We start from the raw sequence: 27,408 nt of genomic DNA, 5'->3' as shown, positions 1-27,408 counted from the left end.
AGAGAGAGAGAGAGAGAGAGAAAGGAAGAGAGAGAGAGAAAGGAAGAGAGAGAGAGACCTGATTGTTTACATTCTGATTGTTTCCAGATTTCCTGGTCCCTCCCTGTACGCAAATTAACTGAGTGTTATTCTTTTAAAATAATATTTATTTATTTATTTATTTTAAGACACACATATTGATGTCATAATTTAATGGTGCCACCTGTCAATGATTTTAGAAGGTGGGAAAATGATGATTTCAATTGTTTCTCTGTCCAGATCTGTCTACTGTACACACAAGACAAGACATCCTGACACAATGCATGTTTGACTACCTCTGGGGGTGGTCAGAAAGATCTGATCACAATCAGATCGCAATGCGTATTGTTAATCGTCTACACCTGTCTAAAAATGTGGGCACAATCAGAATGTGGACCAGATCAGGACAGATGATGCATGTTGTTAAAACCAGGTATAAATGGGGCTAAAGAAAGAGATAGTCAGTGTGTGTTAAGGGGGTGGGGTAAGTAAAGGATATGGAAAGAGAGAGTAAGAGGAGAGGGAGCGCTGGGTAGGTTGGTTCTGTAGTTGATTAACTGTGTCTACTGGCCTCTGACCCTCAGAATGTGTGTTTGTGTGTATCCAGGTCCATGTTCAATCTCAACTCTACATTTGTTTAAAATCTTTATGGTTTAGTCTTCTGCCATGATGACAGGCAACGTTTGTGTGGGTAAAAACATTGTGTGTGTGTGTGTGTGTGTCTATTTAAGAAAGCCAGCTGTTAATGACATTAAGTGGTGGCAAGGGAGGGGCCTCTGTACTGTTTATATGAGTGGAGGCCAGGGTAGCACTTCACAGCAATCCATAACACACTGTTAATCAGAGAGAGAGAGGAGATGAAGAGAAAGAGAGAGAGAGAGGGGGGGGGGGATTAGTGGAGAAAGACAGAAGGAAAGAAAGACAGAGAGACAAACTGCAACAGAATGACAGACAGAAACACACTGGAAAGAGAGCACTACAGAGGAAAAGGTGGAAAGAAAAAGAGTGTGTTGGAGAAAGAGACGACAAGAGCAGTCAAGGTACAACTACATTTCATACAGTTTGCTTTCCTGTAGAGCTGCAGAACCATAGTCGTTGTTCTAAAGCAGAGTGGAACCCCATTCAATGTTCTAAAGACAATTAGAACTGTAATCACTATTCTAAAGCACAATCAGAAGCCCAGTCAGTGGTCTATAGTACATAACCTCCCTTTAAGGAAGCAGAGTGTAGAGAGAGGTCCAGCCTGGTCTCATGGAAGTTCTCCACATGATCCAGCTCCTGCTCTGCTGTACTGCTCACAGTTTGGGTTACACATGACACGTGGCACAGAGAGAGAGAGAGAGAGAGATGCAGAGAAAGAGATGTAAACATAGAGAGAGACAGAGAGAGAGAGAGAGAGAGAAAGACAGAGAGAGAGAGAGAGTGTCACGGAGAACTCGGCGAATGAGGTACGGGGCTGACAGGAATACCCCTCCCCCAGTCACCACTCATCTCAGTTCCTCACCACTTCCTGGGATTGCAGCATAACAACACGCTTGTTCTGTAAGTGATGATTATTTTCAGAAAGTGGACAATATGGTGGGCATATCGGCTTGATGAATAGCCAAACATCCAAATCAAATCAAATCAAATTTTATTTGTCACATACATATGGTTAGCAGATGTTAATGCAAGTGTAGCGAAATGCTTGTGCTTCTAGTTCCGACAATGCAGTAATAACGAACAAGTAATCTAACTAACAATTCCAAAAAAACTACTGTCTTATAACACAGTGTAAGGGGATAAAGAATATGTACATAAGGATATATGAATGAGTGATGGTACAGAGCAGCATAGGCAAGATACAGTAGATGATATCAAGTACAGTATATACATATGAGATAAGTATGTAAACCAAGTGGCATAGTTAAAGTGGCTAGTGATACATGTATTACATAAGGATGCAGTCGATGATATAGAGTACAGTATCAACGTATGCATATGAGATGAATAATGTAGGGTAAGTAACATTATATAAGGTAGCATTGTTTAAAGTGGCTAGTGATATATTTACATCATTTCCCATCAATTCCCATGATTAAAGTGGCTGGAGTAGAGTCAGTGTCATTGACAGTGTGTTGGCAGTAGCCACTCAATGTTAGCGGTGGCTGTTTAACAGTCTGATGGCCTTGAGATAGAAGCTGTTTTTCAGTCTCTCGGTCCCAGCTTTGATGCACCTGTACTGACCTCGCCTTCTGGATGACAGCGGGGTGAACAGGCAGTGGCTCGGGTGGTTGATGTCCTTGATGATCTTTATGGCCTTCCTGTAGCATCGGGTGGTGTAGGTGTCCTGGAGGGCAGGTAGTTTGCCCCCGGTGATGCGTTGTGCAGACCTCACTACCCTCTGGAGAGCCTTACGGTTGAGGGCGGTGCAGTTGCCATACCAGGCGGTGATACAGCCCGCCAGGATGCTCTCGATTGTGCATCTGTAGAAGTTTGTGAGTGCTTTGGTGACAAGCCAAATTTCTTCAGCCTCCTGAGGTTGAAGAGGCGCTGCTGCGCCTTCCTCACGATGCTGTCTGTGTGAGTGGACCAATTCAGTTTGTCTGTGATGTGTATGCCGAGGAACTTAAAACTTGCTACCCTCTCCACTACTGTTCCATCGATGTGGATGGGGGTGTTCCCTCTGCTGTTTCCTGAAGTCCACAATCATCTCCTTAGTTTTGTTGACGTTGAGTGTGAGGTTATTTTCCTGACACCACACTCCGAGGGCCCTCACCTCCTCCCTGTAGGCCGTCTCGTCGTTGTTGGTAATCAAGCCTACCACTGTTGTGTCGTCCGCAAACTTGATGATTGAGTTGGAGGCGTGCATGGCCACGCAGTCGTGGGTGAACAGGGAGTACAGGAGAGGGCTCAGAACGCACCCTTGTGGGGCCCCAGTGTTGAGGATCAGCGGGGGGCAGATGTTGTTGCCTACCCTCACCACCTGGGGGCGGCCCGTCAGGAAGTCCAGTACCCAGTTGCACAGGGCGGGGTCGAGACCCAGGGTCTCGAGCTTGATGACGAGCTTGGAGGGTACTATGGTGTTGAATGCCGAGCTGTAGTCGATGAACAGCATTCTCACATAGGTATTCCTCTTGTCCAGATGGGTTAGGGCAGTGTGCAGTGTGGTTGAGATTGCATCGTCTGTGGACCTATTTGGGCGGTAAGCAAATTGGAGTGGGTCAAGGGTGTCAGGTAGGGTGGAGGTGATGTGGTCCTTGACTAGTCTCTCAAAGCACTTCATGATGACGGATGTGAGTGCTACGGGCGGTAGTCGTTTAGCTCAGTTACCTTAGCTTTCTTGGGAACAGGAACAATGGTGGCCCTCTTGAAGCATGTGGGAACAGCAGACTGGTATAGGGATTGATTGAATATGTCCGTAAACACACCGGCCAGCTGGTCTGCGCATGCTCTGAGGGCGCGGCTGGGGATGCCGTCTGGGCCTGCAGCCTTGCGAGGGTTAACACGTTTAAATGTCTTACTCACTTTGGCTGCAGTGAAGGAGAGACCGCATGTTTCCGTTGCAGGCCGTGTCAGTGGCACTGTATTGTCCTCAAAGCGGGCAAAAAGTTATTTAGTCTGCCTGGGAGCAAGACATCCTGGTCCGTGACTGGGCTGGGTTTCTTCCTGTAGTCCGTGATTGACTGTAGACCCTGCCACATGCCTCTTGTGTCTGAGCCGTTGAATTGAGATTCTACTTTGTCTCTGTACTGGCGCTTAGCTTGTTTGATAGCCTTGCGGAGGGAATAGCTGCACTGTTTGTATTCAGTCATGTTACCAGACACCTTGCCCTGATTAAAAGCAGTGGTTCGTGCCTTCAGTTTCACACGAATGCTGCCATCAATCCACGGTTTCTGGTTAGGGAATGTTTTAATCGTTGCTATGGGAACGACATCTTCAACGCACGTTCTAATGAACTCGCACACCGTATCAGCGTATTCGTCAATGTTGTTGTCTGACGCAATACGAAACATCTCCCAGTCCACGTGATGGAAGCAGTCTTGGAGTGTGGAGTCAGCTTGGTTGGACCAGCGTTGGACAGACCTCAGCGTGGGAGCTTTTTGTTTTAGTTTCTGTCTGTAGGCAGGGATCAACAAAATGGAGTCGTGGTCAGCTTTTCCGAAAGGGGGCGGGGCAGGGCCTTATATGCGTCGTGGAAGTTAGAGTAACAATGATCCAGGGTCTTTCCACCCCTGGTTGCGCAATCGATATGCTGATAAAATTTAGGGAGTCTTGTTTTCAGATTAGCCTTGTTAAAATCCCCAGCTACAATGAATGCATTCTCCGGATAAATCGTTTCCAGTTTGCAGAGAGTTAAATAAAGTTCGTTCAGAGCCATCGATGTGTCTGCTTGGGGGGGGTATATACGGCTGTGATTATAATCGAAGAGAATTCTCTTGGTAGATAATGCGGTCTACATTTGATTGTGAGGAATTCTAAATCAGGTGAACAGAAGGATTTGAGTTCCTGTATGTTTCTTTCATCACACCATGTCACGTTGGCCATAAGGCATACGCCCCCGCCCGTCTTCTTACCAGAAAGATGTTTGTTTCTGTCGGCGCGATGCGTGGAGAAACCCGCTGGCTGCACCGCTTCGGATTGCGTCTCTCCAGTTAGCCATGTTTCCGTGAAGCAGAGAACGTTACAGTCTCTGATGTCCCTCTGGAATGCTACCCTTGCTCCATTCAACTGGATTAATTTTCCTAGCACCCTGGGTGGGTGGGCTAGGGTCCAGAAACACGCAAGGCATGAGGGAAGGGGGGCTGTCAGATTTGACAAAGAAATGCATTGAATTAATGTGGTATCAATCATAAAAGGTGGCCTACAGTATTTCATCTTGCCTATGCAAATTAGCTTTCCTGTCAAAATACAATTATACTTGTGTGCTTTATTTCGTAACTTTTTTCTAGTTTACCTCTCCTCCCTCATATGGTCTGATAGGAAGACAGTGGTAATCTCAGGTCTTTTATAATACACTGTGTGCTGATGTGATCAACCTAAGGCTCTCATATACATATCACTCAAAGTTCTTCTGTCACCACCGGAGTGATGTGTGCTCACACTCACTCACACTCACTCACTCACACACACACTCATGCAAGCACGTACACCAAAACGCACGCGAGCGCGGACACACAACGAAACGCACACACACTGCATGATGTCATCTATAAGATGTTCTATAGTTGAACTAAGGACTGCGTAGAAGAGTAAAAACACTACATGTTTGTTTGATCTACTGCTCTGTGATGCCATGACAAGAGAAATCTGAACCTTAAACCTATGCATTTACAAATTGTGCTCTACTTTCACACACACAGGCACACACAGGCACACACAGGCACACACAGGCACAGACACACACATGCACACAGCATCCATCCCTTGATGTAGTGTTTAGAGTTGCTCTCTCCCTAGCTACTGCAGCGTTCCATCTTTCTGAATGAAGATCAGTTGGGAGGCGTGGTGTAGAATGACAAGGACCAGTGCCAGTGGTGTAGACTTCCCACTAGAGGGCAGCACTACATGGATATACTACTGCAGCATCAGACCTGCCTGGGCTGGGCTCCTATAGTGGGTTACAATGGAAACATCTCAATTGCATACTCCTCGCATCCTCTTTCCTTGTCTCCTTCTCAAAACCCTTTGGAGGGGCAGGTCCTCTGGCTTTCTCATCCAATGGGTTTTGAGGAGGAGACGAGGAGAGAAGATGCGATGAGTACGCAATTGAGATCTCCCCTGAGTCTCTATACTGATTCCCATTGGAGTAGGATGAAGTTGTTCCTTTACACTGATCTAAGGACAGTTTTGTTTTCCCTCTTGGGATTGGGGTGGGTAAACTGATCTTAGATTCTGTGCTTTCTGGCAACATCTTCCTGCCTGGTTTGGAGGGATTGCACCATATTGCTGGCCTTCCTCAGTGGAGTGCAACGGCGCAGACAGACATGGGATGTATAGAGACATGGTTCATTATTCCCACGACAGTGTCATATCTGTGCTGCACTATACACTTCTGTTGCTGTTCCCTCCTGAATAAGCCCCAGGTGAGTATAGATGGAACACTGAAGGCTGCAGTGTCAACCTGTTTTCATGCCACTTAGGCCAGCCTCTACCCATGAATACTGCTGACCAGTCAGCTCAGGTTTATGTGTACTGTGGTTCTGAATCTGTCACCTTGACATTTCAATGGAGAAACAGTCCAAATCAGTCCCGTGTGACTCAGTTTGTAGAGCATGGCACTTACAATGCCAGGGTTGTGGGTTTGATTACCATGGGGGACCAGTATGAATATGCATGCACTCACTACTGGAAATCTTGGCTAAGAGCATTTGCTAAATGACTCAAATTTAAACATACAAGCCAAGTCTATTTGCAGTTAGTCAACTCATGCTTTTCAGTGTGTGATATCCAGAGAGCAACAGAAATCCTGTTTGAGCAACTTTTGAAAACGAGAACTAAGTGGCACAGCGGTCTAAAGGCACTACATCTCATTGCTAGAGGCATCACTACAAACCCTGGTTCAATTCCAGGATGTATCACAACCAGCCGTGATTGGGAGTCCCATATGGCGCCGCACAATTGGACCATCGTCGTTAGGGTCATTGTAAATAAGAATTTGTTCCTAACCGACCTGCCTAGTTAAAAAGGTTAAATAAAAGATTCACACTTCTATTATAAACTACATGTGGTTTTAGCCATTTTTTATTCCATTAATTCACATTTCCCCCCCCAAAAAAGATTCAATTAAAATGACATGGTAAGATTTCAAAAGCAAATTTTAGAAAGGGAGGAAGTCACATTTCACTGGTACTGCCGAACTCTAGGTCTGAACACAAAGCATCATGGGAACTCCCTCAACCCCAGTGTAACCAGTGGTCCTTGGAGTCGTAATGACAAAGGTTGAGGGAGATGAGGAAGAAGTGAGACCATATATACAGTTGAGGGGACAACCTTTTGTTGACCAGTCCAATACAACACTTGAGAACCTGTCCAAAAGACTGCACTCCCCTTCAGTTAAAAAACAAACCATTTAATACCGCCATCTCACCCTTTGTGACAGCAAACCCATTACTTAACAGAAGAGGTATACAATCACACAATACTACCTGACTTCTATGGTTACTAAAAGCCTGATAACTTGGTCAAAGTAAATAGTGCATTTTATTTGTGGGCAGTAGAACAGGAAACAGTGGTATTAGTCTTTATACCTTTATTTTGTCTGCTGAGGTGAGAAGTTACACAAACACTACCTGGGCCAAAGAGATTTCTGTATGAGCAGTCCAATATTCTATAGGTACGTTTGAAACAGGAAGCAAAACAAAATAAACTCATTCCAGACAAAGCAATACAATAGTAACTTGAATATTGACTACAATCTCAAATCATTGTTACCTGAAAATACCAAAGCATGAAATGACTCCATGTATTGACAAACTTGCTAAGCACAGACACGAATGAGTACTCCACATATTTTACTCTCGAATGTGACATGAAAAATAACATTAAGGCTTTTAATCAGAACCAGATCGAGCCCTACTCAACACCAATCCAATATTTACCACTCACAATTCAAAAATAACAATTCAGAACTTCAAAAGCCTGCCTTTCCCCCCTCCCAGTCTCTCTTATGGGTAAGGGTTGGGTGTAGGGACAGAATTATTTTGCCTGCTAAAAATGGCGATGGATAAATTCACACTAGATGAAAGGATTCAATCCAAAAAATAAACAAAACCTTCAAAGAGACACAGGCAGTAATAAAAACGTATGGTACTCAAACTCCGGCCCTGGTGACAATGCAAGGTGTGACAGTGTAAATATACAGTATTGGAACCACAAAAGCTGACATTCAGATAAACTAGTCCAATATGACATTGGAGTTGGTTATGTGTAGTTACAGCTTCTCCCCCTCTCGCTACACACACAGAGGGGCTTAGTCTGATGTACATGGAAAAGAAACGAGGAAATGTAAAGGTCCAAATCTGAGAAGGAAAATCACAAAACGAGGCCATTCCTGTCAATAGCTTTCCATTCTGTCCTGTCAATAGCTTTCCATTCTATCCTGTCAATAGCTTTCCTTCCACCCTTTTCACAACAAGAAACTGATCATGTTATCTACATTGGTGGGTCAAATAAAAAATGTCACCACCTCCCTCTCCCCATATGAAATGAGGAATACTCCTGTCTACCCATCTATCTATCCACCACTCTTATAGAGTAGACCAGTCCACTTCCCCCTCTCTACACCCTCCTACAGGACTTAAAACAGGCTCCCTCCATTTAAATACAAACCATAAGGTGTGGCAAACCCCCCTTCTCACAAAGTATAAAAATCATTTACCCCTGTCCTGTTACTACACAGAATGCACAAAAATAATTGACCCCCCCCCTCCTGGTTTTCATCAGAATACAAACCCTTTCTCTCCCCCTTTTCTTTTGCCCAATAGCAAATAGATCCCCAGCCCCTACCCCTGGGTACTTCTCTGAACTCCACCTGGCCTTCTGATGGACTAGGTGAAACATTATGTTGCTCACACCTTGTCAGGTCAAAACAAGTGCCTAGGCGGTGTGGGGTTAGGGGTCGATTTGAAATATGACAATCCACCCCCCCTCACTATCCTCGTCTGTGGTCATCCTCTACCAGAAGTCTCGGCGGTGGTAGGCATCAGGGTCGCAGTATTTGGTCACCACCACCCGGTTAGCAAACTTCCTGCCCGTCAGACCCTGCATGGCCTTCTGAGAGTCAAACACTGACATGAACTCCACAAAGATCTATAGGACAGAGAGGGATAGAGAGAGGAAATGTAAAGAGGTTCAATGGAGATCATTCAAAAAGGCATAGTCATAAAGCTGAAGACAGACAGAAGCTTCTCTCTCTCACCTTGCCAGTGCCAGGGACCTCCAGCCCATCCACAGGTCTGGGGATCTCGATGCTCTTGACCTGGCCGTACTTGCTGCACTCGTCCCTCACATCCTCTACGATCTCCTCGTATTCCTCTTCATCCACCAGCTCCTCAACAGCCACCATATTCATCAGACACAGCACCTCTGTGGGCAGGCCGGCCATCTGGGTCATTGAGCTGTTCATCAGGCCCGGCACCTGCAGCGTGACCGGGGTCTGGTTTATACTTGTCTGGAGGGGAGAGGGGAGGGTTGGAGAAGGAGTGTTGGTGGATATAGAACATGCCGTGAGGGATTGGAAAAGTAAAAACAAACAGCACAGACCATCCCAAGGGCACAACATATGCTCCCCCTCGTCTCTAAGATCCCCTGCACAAGTGTATCTTTCTCAAATGTCCTGAAGGCTCCCTGGACCAAGCGTTTCCCCTCTACCTTCTACTTCCCTCTCCACTGTAGCACACTATTCCCTGCCTGACCAGCTCCATCTCTCAGTCTTACCAGAGTGGCATTCTTGGATCCCACGCTGGCTCTCTGCACCAGGAGCTTTTTATCTCCCAGCTGCATGCCGTTGAGTCCTGCTATGGCCTGTGGGGACAGGGCATCTCCAAGTGGTTAATACAGCTGTCAATCAGCAGGGACAACCCCCCAGGGTCTATGCACTTCTACACTATATTGAAATTCTCCCTTTCAAGAACCCAATCAAAAGCTGAATTTAGGATTTTTACCTTTCTACAGATGGTCATTTTAAAAGGTTTTCTTACATTTTTACTGCAATTCAGTTCAATCATAACAGATTACTGTGAAATATTGGGAGCGTAACCATATGAAATCACTTTGTCAAGAGTTATGTCTCTTGCTGTGGGGCCTAAAGTATTATATATGAAACACAATAATATCGCAAGAGCAATATAGTTCCCCTTTCACATTCATTTACATTTTTATTCATATGCAAGTAATTCAAAATGTGAAGAGATATTGCAAAAATGTGAGAGAAAAAAGAAAAACCTGGATCAAATCCAAAACCATGACATGGTGTGTGAAGAACTAAAATTAAGGGGGTGGTTAGCTACCTGATTCTCCATGGTGATCTGGTCGTTCAGGTTGACGTCTACATACTCACAGAACGCATAACCCTTAGACAAACCTGTGGCACTATCCTTGACCAAGTTAAAGGCCTTTAGAGGCCCAAACGATGTCAGGAGCTCCTTCACCTGGAGAACACAGAGAGGGAAGATTACCATAGAGATCAGAGGGGAAAAGATGGGAGGGACAGGGGAAATGGGAGAACAGTCAGACGAGGAGAGGAGACACTGTTGAACACTTAACATCTCAGACTATTGGAGCTCTTTCAAGCTGTCTGGCTTCCATCAACAGTGTTATTCCAGTACACTGCTAACCGCGTCCAGCATTGACTAGGCATGTGAGGAAACAGGAGGTTTTCACTGGGCCAGACTGGGACGTCACGGGAGGTGAGCAGCCAGCATGTGGCTCCAGGTGACCTGGTTAGAAGGCTAAGCTGCTTAAGGTTAGCTCACTGACCTGGTCATCATTCAGGTAGTTGGGCAGGCCCCCGATGAACAGCTTGTGGGCCGAGTCAGGCACCACTGTGGACACCACGCCTACACAGACAGAGGAGAAAGAAGTTATTTAAAGTCAACCAAATGTTGATATAAACAGCCTACATCCAGATTGATCCTATAGAGACAGGTAAATAGTTCAAGTAGGCCAGACTAAGAAGGGTTTAAAGATGGACTAATTAGAGTGAAACAGCCAGAGAAGTTTGGACAGTAAACCGACAGAGACAGACAGACCAGGCACGTAGACGCTGGGGTTCTCGCTCATGCCGGGCAGGGGCTGGTAGTCATGGGGACGGCGGATCTTCAGACTCTGTCCCTGGAAGATGATGCCATCGAACGCCATGGCCTGGGTTGTCTCATCCACTGAGCGGAACTATGGGACAACAAACACGGAGCAGGTTTTTAGAAAGGTAGAGGGTTAACTTTCACCTGTCAGATTATTTCAGAAAGCTCAGATAAAAGGGCCGAACAGGCCCCCATTAATATCGACGGGGCTGTAGTGGCGCGGGTCGAGAGTTAAGTTCCTTGGAGTCCACATCAACAAATTAGAATGGTTCAAACACACCAAGACAGTTGTGAAGAGGGCACGACAACACCTATTCCCCCCTCAGGAGACTGAAAAGATTTGGCATGGGTCCTCAAATCCTCAAAAAGTTATACAGCTGCACCATCAAGAGCATCTGGTTGCATCACAGCCTGGTATGGCAACAGCTCAGCCTCCAACCGTAAGGCACTACCGAGGGTAGTGCGTACAGCCCAGTACATCACTGGTGCCAAGCTTCCTGCCATCTAGGACCTATATAATAGGCAGTGTCAGAGGAAAGCCCATAAAATTGTCAGAGACTCCAGTCACCCAAGTTATAGACTGTTTCCTCTGATACCGAGCGGCAAGCGGTACCGGAGAGCCAAGTCTAGGACCTAAATGCTCCTCAACAGCTTCTAACCCCAAACCCTTAGACCGCTGAACAATTCATAAAATCACCAAAGGACAATTTACATGGACCCCCCTGTACACTGCTGCTACTCGCTGTGTTTGTTACCTATGCATAGTCATTTCACCCCCACCTACATGTACAAATTACCTCAACTAGCCTGTACCCCCGCACACTGACCCGGTACCGGTGCCCCCTGTATATATAGCCTCGTTATTATTATTACTTTATATTTTTATAGTTACTTTATATTATAACTTTTATTTTAGCCTACTTGGTAAATATTTTCTTCTTCTTGAACTGCACTGTTGGTTAAGGGCTTGTAAGTAAGCATTTCACGGTAAAGTCCACACTTCTTGTATTCGGCACATGTGACAAATAAAGTTTGATTTGAAAAAAGGTCCTTTTGGACTATTGAGGAAGGTCACATTTCTTCTCCAGTATTGAGTATAGTCAAGTGGGTGTTGAGACCCACCTCGAGGAAGGCAAAGTTCTTGTCCTGGTTGATCTGAACAGCGAGGACAGGGTTTCCTGGAGCCTGAGTGAGACCACCCAGACGCATCTGAGCGTTGAAGAAATCCATCATGGACTCCTACACAGGTAGAGGGAGAGACATTGAGGTAATACTCTGGAAGACACACTCCAACAACAGTATTTATTATGCACTCTGATCCCCGAGCTTGAAATACTAGTTGACAGAATCAGATGGCCCGGCCCCTAGCCTTAACCTGACAGAATCAGATGGCCCGGCCCCTAGCCTTAACCTGACAGAATCAGATGGCCCGGCCCCTAGCCTTAACCTGACAGAATCAGATGGCGCGGCCCCTAGCCTTAACCTGACAGAATCAGATGGCGCGGCCCCTAGCCTTAACCTGACAGAGATGGCCCGGCCCCAGCCTTAATGACAGCAGATGGCCCCCCTAGCCTTAACCTGACAGAATCAGATGGCCCGCCCTAGCCTTAACCTATCTTTTAAACAGTCAAGGCTCTAACCTGACAGTGAACTTTTAAACTGTTTTTGAACTTTTTTTCTTTTTACAAGGAACATGTGAAAAATGTAGGCGCAAACAAAGAAATTTAAAACCGCAATGAAAAATGAGGAAATAAAAGCTAGAATCCGTAATTTTTCTAGGCACACTGGTTCTCCTAAATAAAAATTCCAGGTCGCACAGCTACATATTCAGGCACATATGCGAGTAAAATTGCAGTGCTGTAGAGCCCTGTATCAACTTCTACCTACTCCATCTCTCTGATCTCTGTCCCTACATCCATCCAGGAGCTAACTGACCTCTGTGATGCCGAAGGGGATGTTGCCCACATAAAGCCGACGGGCCTGTCTGGTCATCTGGCTTCCCACCACAGGGACAGGAGTGGGGGTCACGGCGAGGCCGTCTGGGGTCATGGTGGGCAGCAGGGCCGTGGCTGGGATCTGACCCGCAGCTTGAGGAGAAGTCACATGTTTAAAACAACATTCATACATTCCAGAACAAGACAGTATTAGTAAGAACAGTTAAATAAGAGGCCAAACAAGGGTCAAAGAGTTGAATAGAGTAGATGAAAATAGAGAACAAGGAAGAGAGGAAGAGGATGATGAAGAGAGGCCTCCTCTCTTACCCTGCATGGCTTTGTACTGCATCACACTGATGTGTTCAAAGCCAGGAGGAGGGACGTCCCAGTACTTCTTCACTTTGTTCTTCTTCTTCGTTTCACGGTGCGGGGAACGACTGATGGAGAGAAAATAGGACAGGAGGAGTGAGGACAGAAAGACCAACAAAGGAGTGCAGGGAGAAACAGATGACGTAAAAAGACAAAGAAGTCATTACTTGTGATGTCCTGTGAGTCAAGCCTTAAATAGACCTTTAGAGAAACCTACAGCTTCTCTTTAACCCATCTATGAGAAACACCAGGTTTACACTTCTGAATCCATGTTATAAATTATTATACATTTTACAAATACAAGTGATTTCAAATGACATACTACTTTTAAATGACATTTACAGTGGATGATGTCACAGAGCCCTACAAATCTAACTCATTATTACAGAGTTGACCCTACAGTTTCATTTCTCTCTCTCCATAGAAACCCCTTACCGAAACCTTCCCACACAATGGTATACACAGGATATAATACGCTGTCGTAAACATGAGTGGATAGTACACAATCAGAGGAAAGATCACTGGCTAGAGTGACTGGAGTGATATTGTAATAATGCAGAAACAAGCTCTGTGTTAGTTTGCTGTATTACCTTACAGCAATCTCTTGGGGTTGTTGTTGGGATGGTGAGCTGAAATGACATTGGAAGGAGTTCACATTTTATTTCACTCCAAGCCTGGTCACAGGTAGTTCCAATGAAGGAAGTGGAACTAGAGTGCAATTCGAAATTAGCCCCAAGCCACTGTTTGTATGAACTTGACATAGATGCTAAAGGATTGGATGGGTATAAGCAATATGGTCTTCTGCTGGAGCTCTCACCATATCCACTCCTTTCAGATCTACTAGTAGGGCCTAGGGATAGGGACCGATTTGGAATCTTCTACAGAACACTGAGGTCTAGTAAGTGTACGCTATGGCTCTTTCCACTAAAACAACCTCAGGGACCAGGTGTAGAATGTTCAATGTATGTGTGAACACTGTTAGATGTGAGTCTTCCTCCACAAACTTGCATCTCACTGTCAGGACAATAGGTGGGCTTCCTCATACAGAGGAATAATGCTGTATATCAATATGCTTGAGAGCTTTCTATTTCAGATTTAAACTTTTTACGAGGTACAGTCAGTGTTGCCTGGGTTGCTTATTTTCCAAGTGTCCTGATGCTGTTCACTCATCAGGTGTGTAGATAGCCCTACTCAAACCAGTACGCAGTACCTGCACGTAACTAGGTCTCTTACACACCTGAGGGCGTGCAGTAAGACAATGCAGTAGTTACCTGCGTCTCGGTCTGCGCTCCTTGCTGTCTCCACGACGATCCCTGCTGCGTCTGTCCTTGTCTCTGCTCCTCCTCTTCCTCTCTCTGCTGCGGCTGCGAGAGGGGGAGCGACGGTGGTGGCGGTTCTCCTTGTCCTTCTCCGCTGGAGGAAGGGAAAGAAAAGGGAAGGAACGGTGAAACAATAGAACAAGGGGGGATGGGAGGAAAGAAAACAGAAAGGGAGGAAAGAAAACAGAGGGGGAGGAGAGAAAACGGTTGAGTTAAAATAATATAGCTATGCCATTAAACAGACGCTTTTATCCAAAGCGACTTACAGTCATGCTTGCATACATGTTACGTACGGGTGTTCCCGGGAATCGAGCGCACTATCCTGGCGTTGCAAGCGCCATGCTCTACCAACTGAGCTACAGAGGACCATAGAGATGGGGAGGAGAGAAGATGGTACAGGGGGCAAGAGGATTGACACCGTTACGTGTTTACTTTCATAGGATATAGCTACTGTATGGCCAAGAGATGTTAACTTTTCATGGATTAATATTTTAACTGGCAACTTCAACACATTCAGAGCAGGAAAACGTCAGCTGGCTCAAAACAGGGTCGATTAGTGACAGAAATATCGTTACTTTTAAACAATGGGTTAGCTAGTTATAGCCACACGAATGTGCCTGGGACGACAGCTGCGACAGTGTGGACTCCAGCAGCCAACGTTCCTACTAGCTAGTTAGCCAGCCCGCGCTCTTGTGTTGTGATGATATGCGATTGCTAACTAGCTAGTTTAGAACCTGGCTATAAAATATAAGTGATTAACTAGCTAGCTTACCTTGTTTGTTTTCAGACAGTTGTCTCTCGAATTCGTCGAAATCCGACATTGCCGTTTCTTATTTGCTAGCCCTAGCTAGTTAGTTAGTTGTGACTGTAAAATGGACGGGAATGCTGAGCGTTCGATAGCTTGCGAAAAAAGTGCACAGCACACTTAGTAAAATGCTAGCTAACTACACACCACCAATGCAACGGTTTAGAAATATCAAAATAAACAACTCCAGGTGAGTTAAAGATGTGGTTCTTGTTTACACTAAGAACTGAAAATAACTTTGATGAAGAAAACGTGTTATCTTGTGATAGCTAGTTAGATAAAGCAAAGTCCAGGCTGGGGCCTGTTCTTGAAGCAGTCGTGGTAGCGAGCTAATGCTAACTAGCAAGTCGAGTGAATAAGGATATGCTGGTACAATTGCACATCCAATGTTATGCGGTTCGTCCTGTTGATGTTGCAACGGTGTTTGGCGTCGTCCCAATATATGTTTTTCAGTTAAATGTATACAAGGAGAAAATACGGGATATGTTCGGTATGCCCGCTTTTTGCGTTTCGTCTCCCAGGCACCCCGTGACACCGGAAGTTGATATACACATTTTACTTTTAGCGCCCCCTTTGGGCCTGTAATTCAACCTACAAAACATGTACCTATCAGTTATTATCTTTGCACTAGCACCAAACAAGAAGTTCTTACAAAATGCATGATATTTTCTAACATTGGACATTATAGTATGGATTGGATACATGAAAGCTAGATATCCCTTTATTGATTTCAGAAACAACCTCTCAGATCTGTGATTACAACAGAAAGGAGTTTGACCCAGGGGAGCAGCATTTGTTTTTCCTAGCATCTCCCTATCCACACACTCATAGAGAATCACACGTCAAATCATGATTTTTTAAGAAATCAAATGCTTTAATGGCATTTCTGTTTTTACAGTCCATACAATTTGTATAATCAACCAAACATTTTCAGTTTTTGAATATAGGCTACTCCTCGTGATTATTGAAGAGAAATACAATATTAAACATTTTTGAAATGCTGCACACACAGAGACCTGTATCTTAAATGATACAGGTTGTACTGCACCGTTCAGTAAATTATTGGTTCCTTATTAAAGTCAAAATGACATCTCTGACCCGTATAAAAGGTGTTGTAACATAACATGATTTCAGCAGTTGTACACACTGACACCGGTCAGTGGGTGAGTTTGTGTTGTGAATAAGTAAGACATGAAGTTTAAACTGAGAGGTACCCTTTCACACACTCAGACAACCTGGGGTCCAGCAATTCCTTGTACCAGTATAATAAACACACAATATACCACTATATTACACCATCGCCAATACTACTGCTATTTTTTTTAACATCATTATTAAGTTCAACAGCTCTGTCTAAACAACTGACCAACAAGAGTTAATTTCACATGCAATTGTAATGGGGAACTGGTGATTGATATGTTCAAATAAAAATCAACATTTTGTATTTTGTCCCTTTTGTGGAAATCACTGAGCTTATTGGAACACAAAAAAAGAGAAACGTAATAGTATGCAATCTAATTGCAATAAATTATTCTCAAGCAAACAAAGTATTGCAGTAGAGGACTGAAAAAAATCTCAACTGATGGTGAAATAGCACAGTAAATCGTACTACTATTATAGTAAAAAACTAATCTTCGTAGCACAGTACAAAGGGTACGTGATGTTATACTACACCACACTTCAGTCAAATTACACATGTCACACCTGTATGCTACAGTGGCACTTTACAGTGACAGAATATATTCAGGTGCAACAAAAAAAGTGATGTATTTGTGGTACAACAGCTTAGCCTCACAGTAGAACTGTCCCCAAAACTGGCCTCATCCTCCTTCCAAAGCAAAGAATATCTGCTTATTCTGTTGTTCTGGTGCAGACACAACACCAGTGGTCAGTCAGCTAGCTAACTTCCTTTGTTTCAGAACCTGGAAGCTTTCTGACAGAACACTGGAATGATTCTACTAAAGGTTTGAATCTGAGCAATAGAGTGTGCAACTACTCTTTGCTTTGTTCAGTTTGTGGTCGCGTGAGTTTCCTTCTCTTTAAGAGAATCCTCTCCTCCTTTCAACCTGGAGAAATGAGAGACAGATCCAAAATCACTAGGTGTGGGCTTTTTTAAATATCTAAATAAGGTCATCATTTAAGTGCACAAATAATACACTTGTTTTTGAAGTGCTAGGAAAAAGACGAGGGAATGTTATCCAAACAACAAACATTTATCTGTAAATAAAGATGTATAGTATTGACATTGCTTTTGTGAGTGTGCAGAATATGACACCACTTTTACATGAAGACACTAAAAGGTGAAATGCAGACAGCTCAAAATAGATGATCGTCAAAAAAGTCCGTATTACCTCAAATAGTCAGCATGGCACTTATTTCAAGTATGATGAAAATAAAGAGCCAGTTTGGAATGCTACAAATCTATGATTTGATCACTATACCTTCATGCTGCTACTGTAAGTAATTGGGAGAAGCACAGCCTCTTCAGACAATAGCACCACTTTTTGGCAATGGCAAAATGGGGCCCTACGTGTCAAAATTGCACTGAAATACAGTACTACAAAGTTCAATAGTACTCTGGTCAGAAATAAGGAATGCCATAGTTCATGACCTCTACTTCAAAAGGATTCTGAACAAATAGTTAAGAATATAAAACAAACTCTGTACAGGATGAGCAACAACCTTCCCTACATATCCAGGGCACCCATACACAAATCTTAACTTTCCATAAATGTCTGAATCTTAGGGAGATGGTTGAGTGACGACCTTCTCCAAAAGTCCCACCCTGCTCTTCTTCACAACAAAATGAAGCCCTCCTCCCCCAGATTCCCCCATCCCCTTGGCCCCCAGATTCCCCTCATCCCCTTTGCCCCCAGATTCCCCTCATCCCCTTTGGCCCCCAGATTCCCCTCATCCCCCTGGCCCCCAGATTCCCCTCATCCCCTTGGCCCCCAGATTCCCCTCATCCCCTTGGCCCCAGCGTCCCTCCCCCCATCAGTGTCTGAACCTGTAGGAGATGGGTAGTAGCAGGTTGTTCTTCTTCAGGGCCTGCACCCTGCTTAGCGTCTCCTCGTCCAGGGCGACGTAGCAGCGCCGTGCGTAATCCAGCAGTTTCTCCTTGGACGGGTCAAACTCGCCCACCTCCGCCACCTTCTCCGGGGCCACCAGCAGCATCTCAGCGATGGGCGTGGTGGAGGCCACCGTGTTGCGGTCTACGCCGTGGATCTGGAAGGCCTTAGACATGTTCTTCAGCCGCTGGTAGGTCAGCAGGATCTTCTTGTAGCGAAACAGAACCCCTGCAGCGTCTTTGACTAGAGGGGGAGGAGATGGAGAGAGGTGGGGATTGATTAGGCCTACTTCAAGGAAGGAAAGACGCATTTCTAAAGCATTTTTTTTTTTCAACTTTATTTAACCAGGTAGGCCAGTTGAGAACAAGTTCTCATTTACAACTGCGACCTGGCCAAGATAAAGCAAAGCAGTGCGACAAAAAAACAACAACACAGAGTTACACATGGGATAAACAAACATACAGTCAATAACAATAGAAAAATCTATATACAGTGTGTGCAAATGGAGTAAGGAGGTAAGGCAATAAATAGGCCATAGTAGTGAAGTAATTACAATTTAGCAAAATAACACTGGAGTGATAGATGTGCAGCTGATGATGTGCAAGTAGAAATACTAGTGTGCAAAAGAGCAAAAATAAATCAATAAAAACAATATGGGGATGAGGTAGGTAGTTGGATGGGCTATTTACAGATGGGCTGTGTACAGCTGCAGCGATCGATGAGCTGCTCAGATAGTTGATGCTTAAAGTTAGTGAGGGAGATATAAGTCTCCAACTTCAGCGATTTTTGCATATCGTTCCAGTCATTGGCAGCAGAGAACTGGAAGGAAAGGCAGCCAAAGGAGGTGTTGGCTTTGGGGATGACCAGTGAGATATACCTGCTGGAGCGCGTACTACGGGTGAGTGTTGTTATGGTGACCAGTGAGCAGAGATAAGGCGGAGCTTTACCTAGAAAAGACTTATAGATGACCTGGACCCAGTGAGTCTGGCGGCGAATATGTAGCGAGGGCCAGCCGACGAGAGCATACAGGTCGCAGTGGTGGGTGGTATATGGGGCTTTGTTGACAAAACGGATGGCACTGTGATAGACTGCATCCAGTTTGCTGAGTAGAGTGTTGGAGGCTATTTTGTAAATTACATCGCTGAAGTCGAGGATCGGTAGGATAGTCAGTTTTACGAGAGTATGTTTGGGAGCGTGAGTGAATGAGGCTTTATTTGAGAAATAGGAAGCCGATTCTAGATTTAATTTTGGATTGGAGATGCTTAATATGAGTCTGGGAGGAGAGTTTACAGTCTAGCCAGACACCTAGGTATGTGTAGTTGTCCACATATTCTTCACATATTCACAAGTCAGAACCGTCCAGAGTAGTGATGCTAGTCGGGCGGGCGGGTGCGGGCAGCGATTGGTTGAAGAGCATGCATTTAGTTTTACTAGCGTTTAAGAGCAATTGGAAGCCACGGAAGGAGTGTTGTGTGGCATTGACCTCGTTTGGAGGTTTGTTAACACAGTGTCCAAAGAAGGGCTAGATGTATACAGAATGGTGTCGTCTGCGTAGAGGTGGATCAAGGAATCACCCACAGCAAGAGCGACATCATTGAGATACACAGAGAAAAGGGTCGGCCCGAGAATTGAACCCTGTGGTACCTCCATAAAGACTGCCAGAGGTCTGGACAACAGGCCCTCCGATTTGACACACTGAACTCAATCAGAGAAGTAGGTGAGGTAGTCATTTGCGAAACCAAGGCTGTTGAGTCTACCGATAAGAATATGGTGATTGACAAAGTCGAAAGCCTTGGCTAGGTCGATGAAGACGGCTGCACAGTACTGTCTTTTATCGATGGCGGTTGTGATATCGTTTAGTACCTTGAGCGTGGCTGAGGTGCACCCGTGACCAGCTCGGAAACCGGATTGCACAGCGGAAAAGGTACGGTGGGATTCGAAATGGTCAGTGATCTGTTTGTTAACTTGGCTTTTGAAGACTTTGGAAAGGCAGGGCAGAATGGATATAGGTCTGTAACATTTTGAATCAAGAGTGTCACCCCCATTGAAGAGCGGGATGACCGCGGCAGCTTTACAATCATTAGGAATTTTGGACAATACGAAAGAGAGGTTGAACAGACTAGTAATAGGGGTTGCAACAATGGCGGCAGATCATTTTACAAAGAGTGGGACCAGCTTGTCTAGCCCGGCTGACTTGTACGGGTCCAGGTTTTGCAGCTCTTTCAGAACATCTGTTATCTGGATTTGGGTGAAGGAGAAGCTGGGAGGCTTGGGCAAGTAGCTGCGGGGGGTGTGGAGCTGTTGGCCGGGGTTGGGATAGCATGGCCAGCCGTAGAGAAATGCTTATTGAATTTCTCGATTATCGTGGATTTATAGGTGGCAACAGTGTTTCCTAGCCTCAGTGCAGTGGGCAGCTGGGAGGAGGTGCTCTTATTCTCCATGGACTTTACAGTGTCCCAGAACATTTTGAAGTTAGAGCTGCAGGATGCACATTTCTGTTTGGAAAAGCTAGCCTTTGCTTTCCTAACTGACTGTGTGTATTGGTTCCTGACTTCCCTGAAAAGTTGCATATCGCTGGGACTATTCGATGCTAGTGCAATACGCCACAGGATGTTTTTGTGCTGGTCGAGGGCAGTCAGGTCTGGAGTGAACCAAGGGCTATATCTGTTCTTTGTTCTAAATTTTTTGAAAGGAGCGTGCTTATTTAAGATGGTGAGGAAATTACTTTTAAAGAACAGCCAGGCATCCTCTACTGACGGCATGAGGTCCATATCCTTCCAGGATACCCGGGCCAGGTCGATTAAAAAGGCCTGCTCGCTGAAGTGTTTTAGGTAATGAGGGGTGGTCATTTGACTGCGGACCCATAACTGATGCAGGCAATGAGGCAGTGATCGCTGAGATCCTGATTGAAAACAGCAGAGGTGTATTTGGAGGGCAAGTTGATCAGGATAATATCTATGAGGGAGCCCATGTTTAAGGATTTAGGTACGGATTTACGGTACCTTGTGGGTCCCTTGTGTGAGATTGAGGGTATCTATCTTAGAGTGTGGGACGGCCGGGGTGTTGCATATCCCATTTTAGGTCACCAAGCAGAACAAACTTTGAAGATAGATGGGGGGGGGGGCAATCAATTCACATATGGTGTCCAGGGCACAGCTGGGAGCTGAGTGGGGTCTATAACAGTAAGAGACTTATTTCTAGAGAGATTCATTTTTAAAATTAGAAGCTCAAACTGTTTGGGCATAGAACTGGAAAGTATGACAGAACTCTGCAGTAGATTGCAACTCCTCCCCCTTTGGCAGTTCTATCTTGATGGAAAATGTTGTCGTTGGGAATAAACATTTCAGAATTTTTGGTGGAACATAAAATGAGTAACATGGCTGCCATTGTCCCTCACCTCTCTGCCTCTCCTTGGTGATTCGGAAGACCCGCCTCCTCTTCATCCCTGGGTGCCCACCGCTGCTCATGCCCTCGGACATCACGTCCTCTCCTGAAATCATTTCCTCCTCGTTCATGTAGCCATCCTGCTCCAGGAACTCCTCGGCCTCCCCCAGGAGGGACAGGGAATCTGAACAGACAAACAAGACCGTGATAAAAAACAACTTTAGACTAGAGGTGCTAGACTAGAGGTGATAGACTAGAGGTGATAGAATAGAGGTGATAGACTAGAGGTGATAGACGAGAGGTGCTAGTCTAGAGCTGATAGACTAGAGCTGATAGACTAGAGCTGATAGACGAGAGGTGCTCATAGTTTGGATTAGAGATTGTCATGTAAGTGAACATTTATTCCTGTCCCATCTGGTACTGTCCATTTTTCCCCCTGTACTGTCCTGATTAGTGGTGGGAAAAGTACCCGATTGTCATACTTGTGTAAAAGTAAAGATACCTTATTAGAAAATGACTTAAATAAAAGTGAGTCACCCAGTAAAATAGTACTTGAGTAAAAGTAAAAATATTTGGTTTTAAATATACTTAAGTATCAAAAGTAAAAGTATGAATCATTTCAAATTCCTTATATTAAGCAAACCAGCAGGCACAATTGTCTTGTTTTGTTATTTATTTTACGGACAGCCAGGGTCACATTCTAACACTCAAACAAAATGTACAAACAAATCATTTGTTTTTAGTGAGTCCACAATATCAGAGGCAGTAGGGATGAGCAGGGATGTTTTTTTGCTAAGTGTGTGAATTGGACCATTTTCTGTCCTGCTAAGCATTCAAAATGTAACGAGTACTTTTGAGTGTCGGGAAAATGAATGAAGTAAAATGTACATTATTTTCTTTAGGAATGTAGTAAAGTAAAAGTTGTCAAAAATATAAATAGTACAGGTAAGTATAAATACCCCCCAAAAATACTTAAGTAGTACTTTAAAATATTTTTACTTAAGTACTGTACATCACTGGTCCTGATCCCAAAATAGTTATATAACCCCGGGAACTTTCCTGTCCGATAAAAATCCCACATTTTTACACACAGAAATGAGAAATAACTTCCTCCATTAGCTGCTCATCTCTGTCCCCCACTCTGCTTGCGAGTAGCCATCATCAATGACTGTATATATGGTAGCCATAGCAACTGGTTTGTTTGGCTGCTGCTCAGCGCTCACGAGACAGTTGCCTGCAGTTCACACACAGCTGATAGCAACCCCATTACCCGATTTTGGCCCTCAACCAGATTAAATGGCCGGAGGCCGTATCTGCCACCCTATGGCCATCCTATTCGTTACTTCAGATGGCCCAGGTTTAGTTAAATATGCAAACAATTGGCCGGTAACGTTGTTGGTGGAGCAGCTATGCCGCTTCATGCCGCTTGTCCCGCTCTCCGGTTGGTTCTGTGTACTCGGTTCTTTCGTTGTCAAAGACAACTCCATCATATTTAGCTAAAACATAGCTCCTTCCTTTTAATGGCTCTAATGTTAGTGATGGGTCCTTGGCTGCAACAAGATATTGCAATTCCTCTCTTGAAGGCTTCATCATTCACTGATGTACGTTGGCATCTTAGGTAAAGTAGGGACTGGCTAAAACTGGAGCAAGGAGCGAGAGTGAGCCTAACCCTCCCCCCAAAAAATATTTGTATAACTATTCCTGTACTGCGACCGTTCCTGTGGACTGTCGATCCTGTCCAGTCCTGTCCTGAACTCGACCCTAGAACTTCCCTCCAATTCCTTTTTATTACTCCTTTTTCCCCCCAATTTCGTGGTATGCAATTGGTAGTTACAGTCTTGTCTCATCGCTGCAACTCCCGTACGGATTCGGGAGAGGCGAAGGCCAAGAGCTGTGCATATACCGAAACACAACCCAACAAAGCCGCAATGATTCTTGGCACAACACCCACTTAACCCAGAAGCTGCATGTGTCGGAGGAAACACCATACACCTGGCGACCGTGTCAGCGTGTAATGCGCCCGGCCCGCCACAGGAGTCACTAGTGCATGATGGGACAAGGACATCCCTGCCGGCCAAACCCTCCCCTAACCCGGACGACACTGGGCCAATTGATCGGGAGACCCATGGTTCGGCGCACACGGCCGGCTGCGACAGAGCCTGGACTCAAACCCAGAATCTCTAGTGGCACAGCTAGCACTGCGATGCAGGGCCTTAGACCACTGCACTACTCGGGAGGCCTCTCCCATTCCTGCCGGAATCCCTTGGCACGTGCAAGAGTCCTGTTCCCATGTCAACCTTTTGTTTGGATCCCCTTACCTGGCCCTATGCTCCCGTGTGCATTCATGTCACTCATGGTGGCTCTGTTAGCACTGCTACTGCCACTGCTGTGCCCCTGCAAGAGGGTCTGGGAGGCCCCGGAGCTGAACATGGAGCTCATTGCGGCCATCTGATTGGCTATCGTGCTGGAAGTGTGGTTTTTGGGTGGGGCCATGGCAGTGGGGGAGGGTCTTCGCTGGAATATCTGACGAGATGTGAAACGCTGTGGCTCGGACTTCTGCTCTGAAAGGGTTAACGAACGGAAAAGGAGAAGATCAATGAGGGTGATCAGTGAACTGAGGCCAGTAGTGGTGAGAGGTGATGAGAATGTATAGAATATGCTCTGGATCTAGATACATGTATCATGTACAACAAGGGACTAGTGAGGTCATAAAGCAGTCCTTACCAACTGGGCGCTCCACCTCTCTCCTCGGCTTCCATTCAAAACGTCTAGAGTCATAGCCTGCAGGAGGAAAAACAACGGTTCCCGAGAATAAATCTATGCCTGTAAAAAGTATGTTGTCTTACATGCTGACAAACCGGCTCCACGCGTGCGTCTACCTGCTGATTTTGTCTATCCCCACCAGACACGTTCATGACATACAGGTTAAAATACCAAACCAACTGTGGACAAACTATATTAATTTGGGGACAGGTCGAAACACACATGAAACTTTCATGGACATTTAGCTAGCTTGCTGTTGCTAGCTAATTTGTCCTGGAAAATAAACATTGGGTTGTTATTTTACCTGAAATGCATATGGTCCTTTTTTTAAGGATCTTTTTCGAAATTTTTATCTATGTAGAGTCATACAAAATCGTGTGTTCTCTACTCCGACAATTAATCCACAGATAAAAAGGGGAAACCTAGTTAGTTTTTCTCCTTGTTCATTCTTCTTATTCTGTGGAGTTTTATATGGTGGTTGGCAACCATATTTAAGGTACATTACCACTACCAAATATATTGGAGTGTGGACCTCCATCTTTCAATCACCCACATGGGTATATGCTCCTAAAAACCAATGAGGAGATGGGAGAGGCGGGTCTTGCAGCACATCAAGCGTCTAAAATAGAACCAAGTTCTATTTTAGCGCCTGGCTACGCAGGCGCTGGTTGAGGCGTACAAGCAGTTGGGATGAAATTATTGAATAACATGTGTACATTTATTGAGCAACACTCGTGCACACAATGTGGAGTGGTGTGGTTAGCATGGTAGAACTTCTCTAATCACAATACATCTTTCTGCATCATGGTTGTGTCTCCCCAGTGTCCATCCTCCTTCCCAAAACCTCTCCATGCCCCTCTCTCACCGTTGCTGTACTGGCTCTCGCTGGGGCCCTGGTTCTGATGGCCCTGGGTCTTGGTAGAGAAGATGAAGCGGTCCAGCTGGCAACGCAGGAAGTCCCTCTCCTCCTCCAGGTCCTCTATGCGTTTGTGCAGCCACGAGTTCTTCTCCAGGGAGATCTGCAGCTGCGTCCGCAGGTTGGTTATCAGCAGGTACGAGCTGCCTGGTGGGGGGGCACCCGAGGGAGGGGGCGACTCTGAAAAACACACACAGGAAGTTAAGGGTCAGGGAATAAATATTAGGATTAATCTTAATCACTAACTGATTCACACCGGAGAAACTAGGTGAGTGGACTCACTGGACTGTCCTTCCAGATGGTCATTCAACTACATTCCTCTATGGTATGGGTTCTGATCTAGTAGGAAATAAAAGCTTTGATATGAACCTTCAAAACTCTGCTCATTCTGATTGAAGAAGCCTTGCTGCTCAAAGTTGTTCTCCTCAAAGGGAATGGAGATTTCATAGGCATCCTCGTTCTTCGGAGCTACAGTGGGAGAAATATACAGTAGGTATTATTATGGCTAAATAACTGTTATCACTTTGTCATGAAGAGGTTAATACACATCTATATCAATGATGCAGATTTTAGAAGGTTTCACAATCTTACTCTGCATGGGGTGGGAGCCTGTGTGGTTCTTGGAGGTAGGCAAAGCGTCATTAATATTTCCCTCCTGCATCTCGTGCACCCTTCATTGTACAGAAACAATACAGGTTTATTAATGTATTACATTTGGCACACAACATCCAACGATGGATAACAACTCCCATTGACGATGTTTCGTTGCAAATGTAACAGTATGCAGTCAGTTTTGTAATAACTTCGAAGTGTTGCCTTCAGCTTGCTAACTAAGCATTTGTGGATGCAATTATGCCACTAGAAATGTAATTACTAGTAGTTATTGTATGGCAATTCTCAGCAGATATGCAGAATAAGTTACCTACTTATTTCACACAGATCGCTTTATTCCCCTTTGTCTAACGTTACACTTGCGAGCGTACTAGCAAGTTATATTAGCACATTATACACGATGTTCGTCGCTGACATGCTAGTTTGAAAGATGTAGCGTTATAATTAAAAAAAATGGACACGTTAGCTAGCTACACATCAAATTGCCATAAGGACTCTGCTAATCTTACACAGGCTAGTTAGATAATCAGCAGCTAGCTATTTTACTAGTAGCAAGCTAGCAGCTTCTTTTACGCACAAACTATTTTCTGGTGGAGTTCTCCACAAATCAATGATATACGAACCGTTATTCAGTCGTTATAACAATGTATTTCATATCTAAATCCCGTTCATTCTGTCCACTTTCGTACCTAGCTGTAACAATAATAAATTAGCGTTAATTTTACAAGTCGTGTTTATGTCCTTCGCCGTCGTTTCCGGTTACCTAAGGGAGAGTCTATCATTTACTGAAATGTAGTTTGTAACGAAAAGACCCTGCTGTACAGTCAGGATCCCGTCCCAGTTGTCGGGGTCAACCTAGGTTTCGAACTGTAAATACATATCTTTATCAATGGAAAGCTCTTGTGTATTGTATTAATTGGTCATTATTAAATAAGAACCCATTAAATTACATACTAAACAAAAATATAACATGTAAAGTGTTGCTCCCATATTTCATGAGCTGAAATAAAATATCCCAGAAATGTTCCATAAACACGAAAATCTTATTTCTCTCAAATTTTGTGGACAAATTTGTTTATATCCCTGTTAGTGAGCATTTCTCCTTTGCCAAGATAATCCATCCATCTGACAGGTGTGGCATAGCAAGAAACTGATTAAACAGCATGATCATTACACAGGTGCAGGCCACATCTAAAATGTGCAGTTTTGTCACATAACACAATGCAACAGATGTTTCAACTTTTGAGCAAGCGTGCAATTGGCATGCTGACTGCAGGAATGTGCACCAGAGCTGGTGCCAGAGAATTTAATTGTCATTTCTCTACCATAAGCCGTCTCCAACTTCGTATTTAGAGAATTTGGCAGTATGTCCAATTTGCCTCACAACCGCAGACCACATGTAACCACACCAGCCCAGGAACTCCACATCTGGCTTCTTC

At 44.8% G+C, this 27,408-nt stretch overlaps 2 protein-coding genes across 7 annotated transcripts; both read right to left on the bottom strand.

The window, feature by feature from the left end:
- Positions 1 to 7,234: 7,234 nt before the first annotated feature.
- Positions 7,235 to 15,777, bottom strand: u2af2a (U2 small nuclear RNA auxiliary factor 2a). Of its 4 annotated transcripts, XM_024416495.2 has the most exons (13): positions 15,194 to 15,777; positions 14,715 to 14,777; positions 14,374 to 14,515; positions 13,693 to 13,731; positions 13,061 to 13,170; positions 12,735 to 12,886; positions 11,922 to 12,038; positions 10,749 to 10,887; positions 10,477 to 10,556; positions 10,008 to 10,148; positions 9,436 to 9,522; positions 8,918 to 9,169; positions 7,235 to 8,808 (listed from the first exon to the last, which is right to left on the bottom strand). In XM_024416495.2, exons 1-13 carry the CDS (start codon positions 15,240 to 15,242, stop codon positions 8,674 to 8,676), a joined length of 1,506 nt encoding a protein of 501 aa, XP_024272263.1. In that variant the 5' UTR covers positions 15,243 to 15,777; the 3' UTR covers positions 7,235 to 8,673. The 4 variants fall into 4 exon arrangements, with proteins under 4 accessions (XP_024272263.1, XP_024272264.1, XP_024272265.1 ...); XM_024416496.2 differs by lacking the exon at positions 13,693 to 13,731; XM_024416497.2 differs by lacking the exon at positions 14,715 to 14,777.
- Positions 15,778 to 16,078: 301 nt separating this feature from the next.
- Positions 16,079 to 26,758, bottom strand: LOC112247692 (coiled-coil domain-containing protein 106). Of its 3 annotated transcripts, none has more exons than XM_024416507.2 (9): positions 26,593 to 26,756; positions 25,949 to 26,028; positions 25,727 to 25,825; positions 25,307 to 25,537; positions 24,403 to 24,459; positions 23,997 to 24,239; positions 21,692 to 21,862; positions 18,234 to 18,537; positions 16,079 to 17,292 (listed from the first exon to the last, which is right to left on the bottom strand). In XM_024416507.2, the coding sequence occupies exons 2-9, from the start codon at positions 26,016 to 26,018 to the stop codon at positions 17,235 to 17,237; spliced, it is 1,233 nt and encodes a 410-aa protein (XP_024272275.1). In that variant the 5' UTR covers positions 26,019 to 26,028; positions 26,593 to 26,756; the 3' UTR covers positions 16,079 to 17,234. The 3 variants fall into 3 exon arrangements, with proteins under 3 accessions (XP_024272275.1, XP_042160959.1, XP_024272276.1); XM_042305025.1 differs by lacking the exon at positions 26,593 to 26,756 and adding an exon at positions 26,284 to 26,575; XM_024416508.2 differs by lacking the exon at positions 23,997 to 24,239 and having other exon boundaries at positions 26,593 to 26,758.
- Between the last annotated feature and the right edge of the window lie 650 nt (positions 26,759 to 27,408).

The sequence above is a fragment of the Oncorhynchus tshawytscha genome, linkage group LG23, assembly GCF_018296145.1.
Source record: "Oncorhynchus tshawytscha isolate Ot180627B linkage group LG23, Otsh_v2.0, whole genome shotgun sequence".
Taxonomy (NCBI): Eukaryota; Metazoa; Chordata; class Actinopteri; order Salmoniformes; family Salmonidae; genus Oncorhynchus; species Oncorhynchus tshawytscha.
This window is presented reverse-complemented; position numbering and strand designations above follow the sequence as displayed.

Bases quoted from the DNA above. Each gene is read 5' to 3' on its own strand.
- u2af2a (XM_024416495.2), bottom strand. From the start codon at position 15,242: ATGTCGGATTTCGACGAATTCGAGAGACAACTGTCTGAAAACAAACAA. The intron at 14,778-15,193 runs GTAAGCTAGCTA...GGTCCTCTGTAG, and splicing joins ACTGTCTGAAAACAAACAAG to CTCAGTTGGTAGAGCATGGC. The intron at 9,170-9,435 runs GTAAGACTGAGA...TCTCCCCTCCAG, and splicing joins GATCCAAGAATGCCACTCTG to ACAAGTATAAACCAGACCCC.
- LOC112247692 (XM_024416507.2), bottom strand. From the start codon at position 26,018: ATGCAGGAGGGAAATATTAATGACGCTTTGCCTACCTCCAAGAACCAC. The intron at 25,826-25,948 runs GTAAGATTGTGA...CTCCCACTGTAG, and splicing joins AGGCTCCCACCCCATGCAGA to CTCCGAAGAACGAGGATGCC. The intron at 17,293-18,233 runs GTTCAGACACTG...TCATTTCTCCAG, and splicing joins CTACTACCCATCTCCTACAG to GTTGAAAGGAGGAGAGGATT.